The sequence below is a fragment of the Pelodiscus sinensis genome, chromosome 5 (genome assembly GCF_049634645.1).
Source record: "Pelodiscus sinensis isolate JC-2024 chromosome 5, ASM4963464v1, whole genome shotgun sequence".
NCBI lineage: Eukaryota > Metazoa > Chordata > Testudines > Trionychidae > Pelodiscus > Pelodiscus sinensis.
The window spans coordinates 40,887,748-40,901,509 of record NC_134715.1 but is presented as its reverse complement, the minus strand read 5'-3'; the positions used below and the strand labels follow the sequence as shown (position 1 = coordinate 40,901,509).

General features: G+C 47.2%; 1 protein-coding gene across 1 annotated transcript in view; it reads left to right on the top strand.

Annotated features, from left to right (window-relative positions):
• The window catches only part of LOC102462772 (cilia- and flagella-associated protein 337-like), a 74,621-nt gene that overhangs the window by 33,442 nt on the left and 27,417 nt on the right, over positions 1 to 13,762 (top strand). Inside the window, exons 16-22 of the mRNA XM_075929869.1 lie at positions 2,017 to 2,119; positions 3,636 to 3,742; positions 4,752 to 4,831; positions 4,922 to 4,979; positions 7,078 to 7,123; positions 9,017 to 9,076; positions 9,301 to 9,463. Coding sequence (XP_075785984.1) covers positions 2,017 to 2,119; positions 3,636 to 3,742; positions 4,752 to 4,831; positions 4,922 to 4,979; positions 7,078 to 7,123; positions 9,017 to 9,076; positions 9,301 to 9,463 — 617 coding nt within the window. The remainder of the gene's footprint in view (positions 1 to 2,016; positions 2,120 to 3,635; positions 3,743 to 4,751; positions 4,832 to 4,921; positions 4,980 to 7,077; positions 7,124 to 9,016; positions 9,077 to 9,300; positions 9,464 to 13,762) is intronic.

Here is a 13,762-nt window from a genome sequence, read left to right as displayed (position 1 = left end):
TGCTGCAGGGCTTACGTCAGTCTCTTACTAGTAGGATTTAGGATGATGCCTTCATGGATGACAGACTATCACACATCGACATACTGAGAGTATCTTGCACCTTCCTCTGAAGCATCTGGTGCTTGCCACTGTCTGAAACAGGATCCTGGACAATATGGGCCTTGGGGTCTGATCCAGTATGGCAGTTCCTTGACTTTGGACCATTATGAGCCAGAGAATATAGGAAGAGCTGCCTCTGTGCTATAGAATAGCCTATCACACTAACATGCTGCAAGGATGAGCTGAGAGGACGGGAGCAGACTCATGCTGCAGTTGTTCTCCTACATGCGGCAGCTCCTTCTACATTATTGGCATGGTTCTTGATTTTCATTAGAAAATCAGAATGGTCTTGCAGTGTTTACTGAATCTCTGAACTTTTATATGCAGGAGAAACCGCTACATGCTGGAACAGCTTCCATTGACTTTGCCTGGAATAGTGGGTGCTCAGCCCATCAGGCCATTAGAGATTAACTTTAGGGAGACTTTAAATTGCATGCACTTTTTAAATTAATTCCTTTTGCTACCGGAGGCGATATTAATGGCGTCATACTGTAGCTGTAACTGGTGAGCTCTTCTGCTGGCCATATTCTTTTTCACAGCACCAGAATATACTGCAATGGGTGATGTTCATTTATAGTGCCATATGCTTGTATTATGATAAAAAATACAGAGGCAGGCAGTATCCTGACATCATCATTTAGGCCGGGGTAGCAGAGAGCAAGCACAAGGGCCTGGGTGCCACGTAAGTCTTGGTTGAGCAATGTTTTGCCACTCAGTAATTTTTTTAAAGTAGAAAAGAGTGCTTCCATGGAGTCTTTAAGATGAAAATAATTATTGGGATAGGTCTTAATAACTGACCTATTTAGATCCCTTGGTAAGATGGGATCATTTGAACCTCATGCATTCTAATGCAGCCCAATACAAGGTCATGCACCTACGAACAAAAAATGTAGGTGAGTCTAGTGGTAGCCGGGCCAGGGTGTCAGCAGCCTGGTAGTGGTAGCGGGGCCATGGTAGGGGGCAGGGGCAGCCTGGCAACCCAGGTGGGGATGGGGCAGCCCGTGCATGGCATTCCAGTAGCAGGGCTATGCCATGGTAGTCTGATCAGGGCTGCGTGCCAGCCCGGCAGCAGGGGCAGAGCCAGAGAGGGACAACCTGGCTGGCAGTAAGGCCGGGTCACAACAGCCCAGCAGAGAAAACCCATCAGGGGCCATGGCAGTGGAGCTGGGACCACAGCAATTCAGAGGGCCCGGGGCAGGCCGGCAGCCCAATCGGGACTATATGTCGGCTGACAACGGGGCTGGTGCTGCGGCAGCAACCCAGCTTTGGACCAAGGCAGCTCAGTCAGGCCACATACTGCCCAGCAGCAGGGCTGGTGCTGTGGCAGCGAGGCCAGGGCTGCGTGTTGCCTGGCCAGCAGTGGGGCCAAAGGAGCCAGCGGTGAGGAGAAGCATCTTGCTGAGGGGGCCGGTGGCAGGGGACCTTCCCTAGTCTGGCAAATTCCCTCATCCAGAACCACTCAGGTCCCGAGGGTGCCAGACCAGAGAGGTCCAACCTGTACTTGAAATCTTTAAATATAGGCTGGATTGCTTTCCCAAGAATTTATTCTAGGCCAAACAGCAGTTATTTATTTGTTTTCAGAAATTACTGGGTGAATTCTATGATCTGTTACGTAAGAGGTAGATCATCCCTTCTGATATTAAAACCCATGAATCTAAATACTTGAAAACTGGTAAAATCAGTTATGCCACCATGACACACAGAGAGATACAGTAAAGCTCTCCTCTGCCTTCCACTGTTCATGAGTGCCAAATCCGTTCTTGACTTACGAAATGACTTTAAAAATATTTGGGGGAGGAGGGGTTAAGATTTAGCAGGTGTTGGCCCATCATTTGTAAATCCCTCGTAAGCACTCAGCAAGCATGTGCGCACGTACTTCGATTCGTCTGACTTTTCTATTTTATTTCCCTTTTTCAGGGAAGACCGGATAAGTAATTCTTGTGTATCCCATAATGAGGCAATCCTCTGCTGCCAATATAATAAGCCATTCCGGCAGGTGGTTAGTTGCTCGGAAGGATCTGTAAGTATCAAGGACACACCATGAAAGCTAGGATGAAAGCGAAGTGGACATAGGGAGTTCATCTTGTGAAGCTTAATTTGAGAATTAAGCTTTCAAAATTAAGTTCCACTAAAATGTCATCATATATATATATATAGTAGCCCAATGTCTGTGACTGTAATGCTGTAACATATTCTGTTGCCTCTGGGCAGCGCTGTTGTCTCTGAGCGGCGTATATTATCATCATATGTATAAAAGCCTAATGTCTGTGGCTCAGTAACTCCGTAACGCTGAGACTCTAACTCTGTAACGTTTTCTGTTGCCTCTGAGCGGTGCTGTTGCCTCTGTAACATCCTTTGCCTCCTGCTGTGGCTCTCAGCTGACTTCTGCGCCCCTCAGCCGAGCCATCCTGCAGGAGCAAGCAGCGCAAATGGCCATTTGGGCTCCGCAGTCCCCATGCAGAGAGAGAGATGCAGGAGGAGGAGGAGAAGAGAAACGGAGTGGGAGGGGGAGAAGAGAGAGAGAGAGCTGAAGAGAGAAGCAGGAGGCAGAGGAGAGCTGAGACAGAGGGGGGGGGGATGCAGTAGGAAAAGGAGAGAGATGGAGCGAGAGACCAGAGGCTCAGGAGAAAAGACCGAGATAGAAAGGAAATAGGATGTGGAGGAGAGACCTGAAAATCCTGTCTTATGGCGGGCTAATTGGCTAGTGTATACAATATTATACATATTTCAGTATTGCCATTTTTGAATAGTATGTGAATTATAATATCAGTCTACAAGACAATTAACTTTTACTTAGTTAAAAGCAAAGAATTGTTAATAATTTAGTCGCTTAGACTCCAATCAGGCAATCCTTAAATGGGCAAAACATTCATTAAGCTTAAGAGTTTTGCCTGCTTCAGTACTATGGGATCTTATTGAGCATGTGTTAGTATTAAACTTCCTGCTACCAAAGGCTCAGTCAATACGGAGTACTTTTTATACCCAATGGGCTTATTAAACTCCTGTTGAGATGCATGGGGGATATTCATTTCTTTGGAATTTTAAATACTTACCTTGTTAACTTAACTCTCTCTTTTTATCCATGCTCTGAACCAAACTCTTAAGTCAATAGGTACAATGGAAGTTTTGTTAAGCACCTACACACTCACATTTCATGCTTGCCTTTGTTGCCTAGCCCATGTGCCCTAACCCTGTTAGAGGGGGAACCCTCACTGAGTGAGAGGGGATCTGTTCAGTGTTTAACTACTTTGCTGAGACTGTTCATAAAGAAATGATGCTTGCTGAGCCCTTCCCCCTAGTAAGGGTTTGATCTTGCTGCCTTCACCTCTAGTTGCTGCTGCCCCCGTGAATAAAAGACCACTTAGCCCATTCAGATATGCTTCAGATATTTCAGTCGTAATTTGTCAGTAGTACTCTTTTTTTTTCCTATTGATTCTGTGTTTACCAATTTTTTTTAAAGTGTGAGTACCATAAGAAATGCCAACATGTCTTCAGTGTTAGATCATCCATTGCTTTTTGTTTCTGTTTCCTTTCAGGCTATGAAAGTGTGGGATCTTCAGAATGGGCAACTGGTTACTGAAGTCTATGGAGCTCATGGAGATGCTGCTGTGATCTGTATGGCCTTAGACACCAGTGGCAAGAGGTATATACAGATGTCCCCCACTTTTGGGAAGCACACAGTTGATAAAGCTACTACTGTAACATAAACCGTGGAGTTTGTTGTCTTTCCTGTCCTCCTGTTTCATCATTCCAGAGTTATTCCTTCTCCTATCTGCAGTGGACCAAACTTTGCTGTACTTAATGTTTGCCCTCCACTATTATTTCTCTTCAGTGGAGTTCCAGACCCAGAACTGAAAGAGCAATTTCATCTTAAATAATTATTCTCGCAATCTGCTGATACATGGGCAATACAGAGTGCATCCTGTGCACACTCTTTCACTAGTTGGATCCAGCAGCATCCTGTCAGACCATGGATATTGCTGGACTAGAGAGTCCTGTATTTCGGAGGTTCAACCTTCAGCATAACCTTTTAAATGGTTAACCGATAAGCCTGGGCTTGCAGTTAGGTTCAAGAGCTCTCAGCACCCTAGTTGTTCCAGCATCCTTGGTCCTGACTCAGCTGCCTGCACCTAGATTGCCCCACACAAAACTCTCTCATCCCATACCTGGATTTCCCCCCTCCCAACTAAGCCCCTCTACACTTGGGTCCGAGCCAGCCTGTGCACCTCTGGCTTTGGGGGAAGGCCCAGACTTTGTGGTGTTTCATGGTTATGTATAGCCTCACTACTGATTGCAAAATTTCCCAGGACACAGATTTTTAAAGCTTTCTACACAGAGTTTTTCTTTTTGCAGAACTTGTACGCTGTTGGTGCAGAATTCCCTCAGGAGTAATAGGCTCTCTGTTTGAGTATACGGTCAAGATCCTGAATGAGGTTCTACAGCCTGTGCTGCTATGGCTTCACTAGTATTCTTATTCAAGCACACTACATCAAAGCTTGCTCTGATATGTCTGCCATTGCTGCAGTCACACCTCTGAGTGTAGATTTCGGAGGCACTTCATACAAAACACTGCCCCATATTTTTGGAAGCACTTTTTTTTTGTATCTTCTCATCTGAGCAGTAACAGTTACTGTGAAATCTTTTGTCCCTAGATTGATCACTGGAGGCAGAGATGGAAGCCTGAAAACGTGGGATTGTAGCACCATGCGTTCTATACACACCCTTAAGCAAGGTAGTGGCGTAACTGCCAGCTTCTCCACTTGTTAGATATTTTCTATGGAACAATATGAAGAGCTGTGTTCTGATTTGCTCCCCTTTTTAGCAGCCACTTCGAGTGATGAAGTCACCGCCTGCACATATGCTGATATTTACAGCAACAGGTACAACTGCAGCGGGATGCCGGGAAAATCAATTGTTTCATGCTTCTTGTGGAAATAAGTTGTTTTCTGGTGGGTTTTTCGTAGACATTGTTATTCATTTGTAACATCTGGCTAATGAGTATGGGATGAAATGTGACGGTGCCCATACTCATTAGCCAGTTGTTACAAATGAATAATTAAAATCACAAACTACAGCATGCCAAAAGCACAATCTTACTAGCTGTCTGAACTTCCCAGGCAAGTGAAGCATGTGGCCTTCTGCCTCGTGTCTCACAGCATGCCTAATGCGTGCCAGCATCCAGAATAGACTCATAGAAGATTAGGGTTGGACGAGACCTCGGGATGTCATCTAGTCCCCCTGCCCCCTTCTCAAAGCAGGACCCATCACAACTAAATCATCCCAGCCAGCTCTTTGTCAAGCTAGGCATTAAAATCTTAAGATTCCCCCATCTCTCTAAGCAACCCATTCCAGTGCTTCACCACCTTCCTAATGAAGAATTTTTTCTAATATCCTGCATAGACATTCACACCCCTTCTGCAACTTGAGATCATTGCTCCTTGATCTGTCATCTGCCACCACTGAGAATCTTTGGAAACAACCACCCCCCTTTCAGGTCATTTAAGAAATCTTCCCTCATTCTTTTCTTCTATAGACAAGTAAGAAGTCATGTGTCCCGTAGCACCATTACAGGCAGTCCCCGGGTTACGTACAAGATAGGGACTGTAGGTTTGTTCTTAAGTTGAATCTGTATGTAAATCGGAACTGGCGTCCAGATTCAGCCGCTGCTGAAACTGACCGCCAGTTCTGACTTACATACAGATTCAACTTAAGAACCCCAAGTCAGCTGCTGCTGAAACTGATCAGTGGCTGATTCCAGGAAGCCCGGGGCAGAGCAACTGTGCCTCGGGCTTCCTGTAGTCAGCGCTGGTCAGTTTCAGCAACGGCTGACTTGGGGACGTCTGGGGCAGAGCAGCTGGGGTGCTGCTGGGTTGCTCCAGTAGCACCGCTCCTTGGCGCTACTGGACCAACCCAGCAGCACCCCAGCTGCTCTGCCCCAGGAGTCCTGATTCAGCCGCTGCTGAAACTGACCAGCAGCGGCTGAATCAGGACGCCTGGGGCAGAGCAGTTGGGGTGCTGCCGGGTTGGTCCAGTAGTGCCCAGAGCAGCGCTGCGGGACCAACCGGCAGCACCCCAGCTGCTCTGCCCCAGGGTCCACAACAAAAGCCTGGTCTGCTGGGGGGGGGGGCACGTTAGCTGCGCCCCCCCCAGCAGACCAGGGACACAGGGAGCAAAGCGGCAGCGGGGAGGGGGGGGTGCCTCGCCTCTGAGGCTTTGCTCTGGCGCCGGACCGTTTTGCTCCCGGTGCCCCTGGTTTGCTGGAGACGGTCCCCAGCAGACCAGGGGCACCGGGAGCAAACCCGCAGCCGCGGCGGGGTCCCCGCACTTCTGAGGCTTTGCCAGAGCAAAGCCTCAGAAGCGCAGGACCCCCCGCTGCTGCGGGTTCGCTCCCGGTGTCCGTGGTCTGCTGGAGACGGTCCCCAGCAGACCAGGGGCACCGGGAGCAGCTTTTCTCGCCCCGGAGCTCGAGGTGGCTGACCGCTGCCTGTGAGCTCCGGGGCGAGAAAGCCCCGTTCGTAAGTGCGGATCCGACATAAGTCGGATCTGCGTAAGTCAGGGACTGCCTGTACTTGTATGATGTTGCTTATACAAGTGTTTATATTTGACACACAAACCTTTTGTAAGCACGACTAACTCTTTTTGTGCCAAGATTCATAAGGCTATTTGAAATTTATAAGGGGAGCAAGTGTTGCACCTTGTTCTAAGCTCTACTTGGTTCAAAAAGGAGACTTTTATTTTTCAATAAGCTTAAGGTTGGCCTAGATGATAGGCTTATCGTATGCAAAATATTGACAATCAGTGTTACAATGCCAAAAACGTTCAGAAGCCTTTCTCCTTCCTCCCTCGCATCTATAAAAGGGAAAGCAGTTTAGAACCTGTGTACTAATAGCCATCCATAAATTCAAGTCAAACAGTTTTATTTCTTCCTTTAACACATACTAAATAATGTTGGGGTTTTGTTTTCGTTTTTTTGAAAAGGTACATCATTTCTGTTGGTTGGAACAGGAAGATCAATATTTTCCCTGTAAGTAGAGTGTCTTATCTTTTAAGTTGACCTAAATTGACTTGGAATCATTATGAGAGGAATTTAGATCCCTATGATGCCATTCTGAATTGCTTTTCAGTAATAAATTGCTCTAAGATTTATAAGCCAGCACACTGCCTGGGGGTTGCTCAGGTCTGTACAGAGGGGCTCAAAGCTGGGCTTTTAGGATGTGGGGGACTCAGGGTAGGAGATGGGTGTGTGTGTGCTGAACTCAAGGTTAGGGATAAGGAGGGGTTCAGGGTAGGGAATGGGGGCACGAGTCAAGGTAAGAGGTTGGATGTGGGGGGTGTTTAGGGCAGGGAGTGAGAGGAGGATGTGGGGAGCTCAGGGCAGAAATGTCTAAGTTGCAGGATGTTGGGTGTGGGGAGAAACAGGGGGCTCTTTTGGGCAGTGGGGGGGCTGTGCAGCCCAGCCAGTGGCAGCTCCCTGGGGTGACAGGAGCTATGTGGGGTGGCAGAGGCCATGCCAGTCTGCAGGGGACTTTACCCATGGATGGCAACATCCAGAGCCCGACACCCCACTGACCCTTCTTACTGGTGCACCTGCCCCCCTCCCCTCGCACCCCATGGTCATTCTGCAGTATAATTGTCTCTGCTAACAGACCCCCTCCTTTTGTGTTTTATGAGACAATTGTATTCCAGGCGAATCCCATTTTCCTGGCCCAGCAAACCCTGACCTTGCTTTAAGTTATGATAAGAGGAAGCTGCATACCAAATATGGTGTTCCTAGCTCTTACCATTTAGGAGGAGTTCTTAAGCAAGCATACTCATGCAGACACACACAGACACACTCAAATAGATTGTAGATTTCTTCTACAGTAGCATGTTAAAGCGCGAACTGAGGTTGTGGCTCCACTGAGCTGTGTGTAAAAATAATCGTAAGGATGTTAAGAGGTGGGTAATTGGCTAATCACGTAGTCAATACAATTTGTATCGAATACACAATGAGTCAGTGAGGGAAGGCACTCTGTCCTGGCTTGCACTGGGTCCAGGAGCTGCCCCTGTTGCGGCTCTGCAGCTTAATTGTGGTAAGAGCCAGGCGTGCAGGCAGCCAGGCTCCTTCTCCATTTAAACTGCAGAGTCGTAGTGGGAGTAGGTCCCAGCTTGCATCGGGTCCAGCAGCCCCTGTCTGCAGAGGGTCCCAACGGGGCAGCGTGTTTTCGCAACCAGTACAGGGGTAGGGGAGGACATGCAGCACTGCGGAGACAGTGCCGGACGGGGGACTGGCTTTAAGCCAGCTTCCCCAGCGTTAGCTCCTGCTTCCCTCTCCCCCCACCTCGCTGCCTCTGATACAGAGGCAGCAAAGGGGGGGAAATGTGAGTAGTCAACTCGAGTAAGCGATAAGTCAACCAGTCGCTTACATCCCCAAATTATTAAGAAGTGACTTTCTCAGGGGGACACAGTGGCTGAGCCAGGAAGGGAACCCAGCCCCAGAGAGCCCTCCTGCCCTGAGCCCCTCCACACCCAATCTCCTGCACCCCCCGCATTTCTGCATTGAGTCCCCCAGCCCCTTCCCCGACTCCCTGTCTACTAGACCATATTGCCTTCCCACTCCTGTGGTATCACCGTTTCCCACAGCCAGGAAAATACACTAATGCATTATTAGTGCTTCTCATTTGGCTTTGATATTCTTAGTTTGCTCTTGTACATTATGGCATGCTTCTAGTGGCATTGGAACAATTTTTATAATGTGGGTGCTGAAAGCCATTGAACAGGACTGTAAACCTTGTGTATGATGAAAACCACTTCAAGCCAGCAGGGTGCTGCCATGTACTTCCTTAGGACAATATCTTCAGTCTTGTTTAAATTTAAAAAAAAAAGACTTTATTTAATGGCTCCCTAGAGGATAAATACATATTTTCTTTATTCATAGGATCTTCACAGTGAAACATCTGAAGGGCCATGCCCACAAATGGATTGGATTGACAGAGCGGTAAGAAAGTTCTTCCATATCTCTTTCAGAACACAGAGTGTAATTGAGTACTTACTGATATTCCTTTTGTAACATTGCTTTTATTTACCTGTACTTTCTCTTAGAGCATGGGTTTTGTTTTTGTTTCATTCATTTCTTTAGGAAGACTTGTAACGTATCTAACTTTTGAGGTGAAGTTTTCACAACTATTTTTAAAAAATGGTTTTGTCGCCCAAATGATCTAGGAAAATGGTCACAAAGATGATGTGTTATGTGTGTCCTTCTGCCCTCCAAATCTCGTGGCCTCTTCTAGTTACGATGGTGAAATTCTCATATGGAATCTCATCTCAGGACATGTTTGCAGCCACCTCAATGCTATAAGCAGCGCAGTAATGGAGGATGGGACAGGTTGGTAGCAGTAGATTTTTATTGCAGTTTCATTGCTTTGATAGCAAAATACTGGAGAATTTATCACAAAGAATGAATAGTCCCTTAGTTCCAGAAAGCAATAACTTAAATGCCATGTCTCCTTATAGTCTCCCCAAAACTATTACGACAGTCCCTCTTAGGCTTTGTCTACACTGGGAGTTTAGGTTGAACTTAGCCACATTAAGTCAAATTTCTAAACAATAAGTCAAGCCTCTTCTGTTGGCTTTAAGGGCTGTTAATGTCTATTTTGGTACTCCTGTTTTTCACAAGGAGTAACGCTAAATTGCATGGTTGACTTTACAGTAGTGCAGACTCAGGGCTGTGAAAGTGTGGGACACCTCCCGGAAGCTAAGAAGTGACTGTTCTGGCCAGGACTTTCAATTCTGTTGCTCTCCAGGTGAACAGGAAAAAACCCTAGGAAATTTTGAATTTAATTTCCTATGTGGCCAGTGTGGTGAGCAGACCTCAGAGCAGGCAGAACACCTGACCATGAATTCCCACTGTTGCAAATGGCCACAGCAGTGGAGCATGCAGGAGATCCTGGGTCTCCATTGTTGTGTGGGGAGAGGAATCTGTTCTTACAGAACTAAGAACCAGCAAAAGAAACACGGACATCTGTGCCAAGACTGTAAAAGGCATGAAGGAAAAGGGATACACCAGGGACACCCAGCAGTGCCGCATAAAAATACAGGAGCTGAGGTAGTCATACCAGAAGACAAAAGAGGCAAATGGATGGTCTGGAGCATCGCCGTAAATATGACACTTCTATGAGCAGCTGCATGCAATCCAAGCCAGCAGTAAGTGTCATTGCAGAATAAGGCCCAGGTTTCTGGCCACATTCAGTCAGCATCAGCTCCCTGTCACTCTGTGTGATTCGAAGACGACTGATATCTCAACCTGCAAGAAGCAGGGGAAGCTTTTAGCTGATGCCTCTGCAGTAAACCTCCATTTGCTATTCTTGAAGGAATCGTGGCTTCCAGAGTCGCTTCCCCCTCCTGCCTCCATGGTCCTGCAGGAAGGGAAAGTTGCATTCTTGGCAAATGGGGTGCTGGACTAATGAGCCCTGCTGTGCTCCACTACCACATTCAGCCCCTCCACCCCCGCAGCTCATGCCACGGCCTGTCTCTTACCATACCTGCTGCCAAACAGAGTCCAGCTGCTCCACTAAGAACTCTGAGGTGCATAGTGCTGCATAGTGTCTGCTTAAAAGAATAACGAATTGGTCTTGTACATAATACATGCCTATTGTCTCTAGCCAGACCTTCCTTTTTTGCTAACAGATTACAGGAGATACATTGTAGAGTGTAAAACCTTAAGTCTGCCCTTTACTTTTCATTACGGTGGGAATAGCAGCAAGCATACTACATACTCCTCCAACTCTGCCAGCTGCCCAGCTGGCACAAATCCACAGACGAAAACATACTAGGGATAACAAGTTCAGAAGCTTCAGAGGGTAGCTGAGTTAGTCTATAAAGTGCTACCAGACCATTTGGTTTTTTTTGTAATTTATCCTATACAGACTGACAAAACATAGATGGTATCATGAGCTTCCTGGGCACAGCCCATTTCTTCCGATGACCGGTCATCTGAAGAAGTGGGCTGTGCCCACGAAAGCTCATGATACCATCTACATGTTTACAAAGTGCTACCAGACCATTTGTTGGTTTTCTTTTTGTAATTTATAGGGATAACATGTTTAATGAGCAAATGCAATCCACCCACTTGAACAGGGAGCACTTCAGCAAGTGTAGGAATACGCTGCTGTTGGAGATGAGTGGAGCATGAAAACAGGAGAGCATGCAGCGAGCTGGAAGTAAAGAGCCAGGGGAGAGTCTTGAAGATCATGGCGGATGTGATGAATCATATGGTGGCGTTCCAGGACAGCTACCCCCTCCAAGCTTTGCGGAACCACATTCCCTCCTCATCGGGTTCCATAGCTTTTTCTCACAGGGGCCCTAGAACACGGGGGGAGGGTAACATCAAGGACAGCCTCAAACTCAACCCCCAGTGATGTGTCCTAAAGCAAGGGGCTGTCCTCATTGCAATTATGATCATTTCCCCCAAGCTCCTGCCATGAACTCCTTTTCTGTCCCTGCTGTGTTCCCTAAATAAAAATGCATGATTTCTGAACAGCCATCTCTCTGTGGCTTGTTTTGAAAGGGGTGGGGAGGAAGCTTACAGGCAGGCACACTGAAGGCAGGGCCACATCATCGAGAGTAACATACAGGACTCTCAAATCTGGCCATTCAAATCTGGTCTGTCAAAGCCTCTCTGATATGCAGTGGCCCTTGCTGTGCTCTCCTTATTGCTCTGGCGTCTGGCTGCTCAAAATCCATGACTAGGTGCTCTGCCTCAGACCTCCCCCACCCCGCAACCCTCCCCTATAACTTTTCAAATTACTCTCCCAAATATTATGGTGCACACAGAAGGCTGCCACCACAATGGAAATGTTACATTTGCTGAGGTATGACCTTATTAGTAGACTGTGGAACCTTCCCTTTAAATGCTCAAAAGCACATTCTGCCACCGTTCTGCACTTGTTCAGCCTGTAGTTGAACCGCTCCTTACTGCGGTCCAGCCTGCCTGTGTACAGCTTCATGCAACACAGGAGCAAGGGGTAGTCTAGGTTACCAAGGATCACTGTTGGCATTTCAATGCCTCTGATGGTAATTTTCCAGTCTGGGAAGAAAGTTACAGCTTGCAGCTTTCTGAAAAGGCAGGAGTTCCTAAAGATGCGCACGTCATGCACTTTTCCCAGCCATCCCATGTTGATGTCAGTGGAACGGCTCTTGTGCTCCACCAGAGCCTTCAGCACCATCGAGACGTACCCCTGGCAATTCATGTACTCTTTGATGAGGTGGTCACATGCCAAAATAGGGATGTGTTTTCCGTCTATTACCTCACCAGTCAGGGAATCCTATCACGGCAAAGCCCTCCACTGTGTCCTCCGTTTCCCAGAGTCACTACTCTCCCTAGCAAAAGGGTATTGATTGCCTTGGCTACTTGGATCACAACAGCCTCCACTGTAGATTTCCCCACTCTGAATTGATTTCCAACTGACTAGTATCCGTGTGGCATTACAAGTTTCCACAGGGCAATTGCCACACACTTCTTCACTGCCAGAGCGGATCCCATTTATGTGTCCCTGCACTTCAGGGTGGGAGAAAGCCATTTCCAAAGTTCCATGAAAGTAGCCCTATGCATGCACAAGTTTTGCAGACACTGCTGATTGTCCCAGACGCGCATAACTATGCGGTTCCACCAGTCTGTGCTTGTCTGATGGCACCAAAACTGGCATTCCATTTTGTCTAGAGTATCAAATGCCAATGGTATTTGCCAGTCGCTCAACTCAGGTGCTTTGGAAAAGTGCTCATGGCCTCTAGAGCAGTGGTCTCCAAGCTTTTTACACCCAAGATCACTTTTTAAATGACAGACCAAGCCAAGATCTACCACCCCGCCCCTTCTTTGAAGCCCCGCCCTCTCTATTCTCCTCCTCTCCATCACTTGTTATCCCCAATCCTTATACTGCTACTTAAAAAAAAAATTCCCACCATTCCTCACAGCTACTCACCTGTGCTGTTGCTCGGTGAGTAGCTGCTCCTCAAATGAGGAAATCTAATGTAAATGTACTGCGCAGGCGCACAGTTCAGAGAGGACTCAAGAGCTACTCTTAGAGCCTCCAAGATCTACTGGTAGATCGCGATCTACTGGTTGGTGGCCACGGCTCTAGAGAGTCTTAATATGTTTGCCATAATGGTTTGATGCTCAACAGAATCCATGACATGTTCTGTACTTCCATTTCTGTGGCATCTGCACAGATAACCAAGGGAAAAAAGGTCATGAAGAGACTGTTTGCCATTGCTTTCAAGCAGAGGGGAAGGGAAGAGACAAGTGCATTGTGGGATGTTGATGACATGAACCCCAAACCACCCGCTGCATGGTTTTGGTCCTAGTATGCACTGGAAGCATAACCCAGAATTCAAAAAGGTGCAGGAACTCTGGGATAGCTACCCACACTGCTTGCTCTTAAAGTTGATAGTAGCTACTTCAAACTGCCTCGAATTCTTGCTCACAGTGGAGACATGAACCTTTTGACTTTACAATATTGAGTGCTAAAAATCAACCTTAATGAATATGACCTTATCTCTTACTGTAGACATGGCCATAAGAGTTGCTTATTGTCTACTGAGACAGCATGGCCTGGTAGCTGAGGCCCAAGTTTCAAATTAGGAGTTCTGAAATCTGTTTTGACTATGCCACTGACTCACCACGTGACCT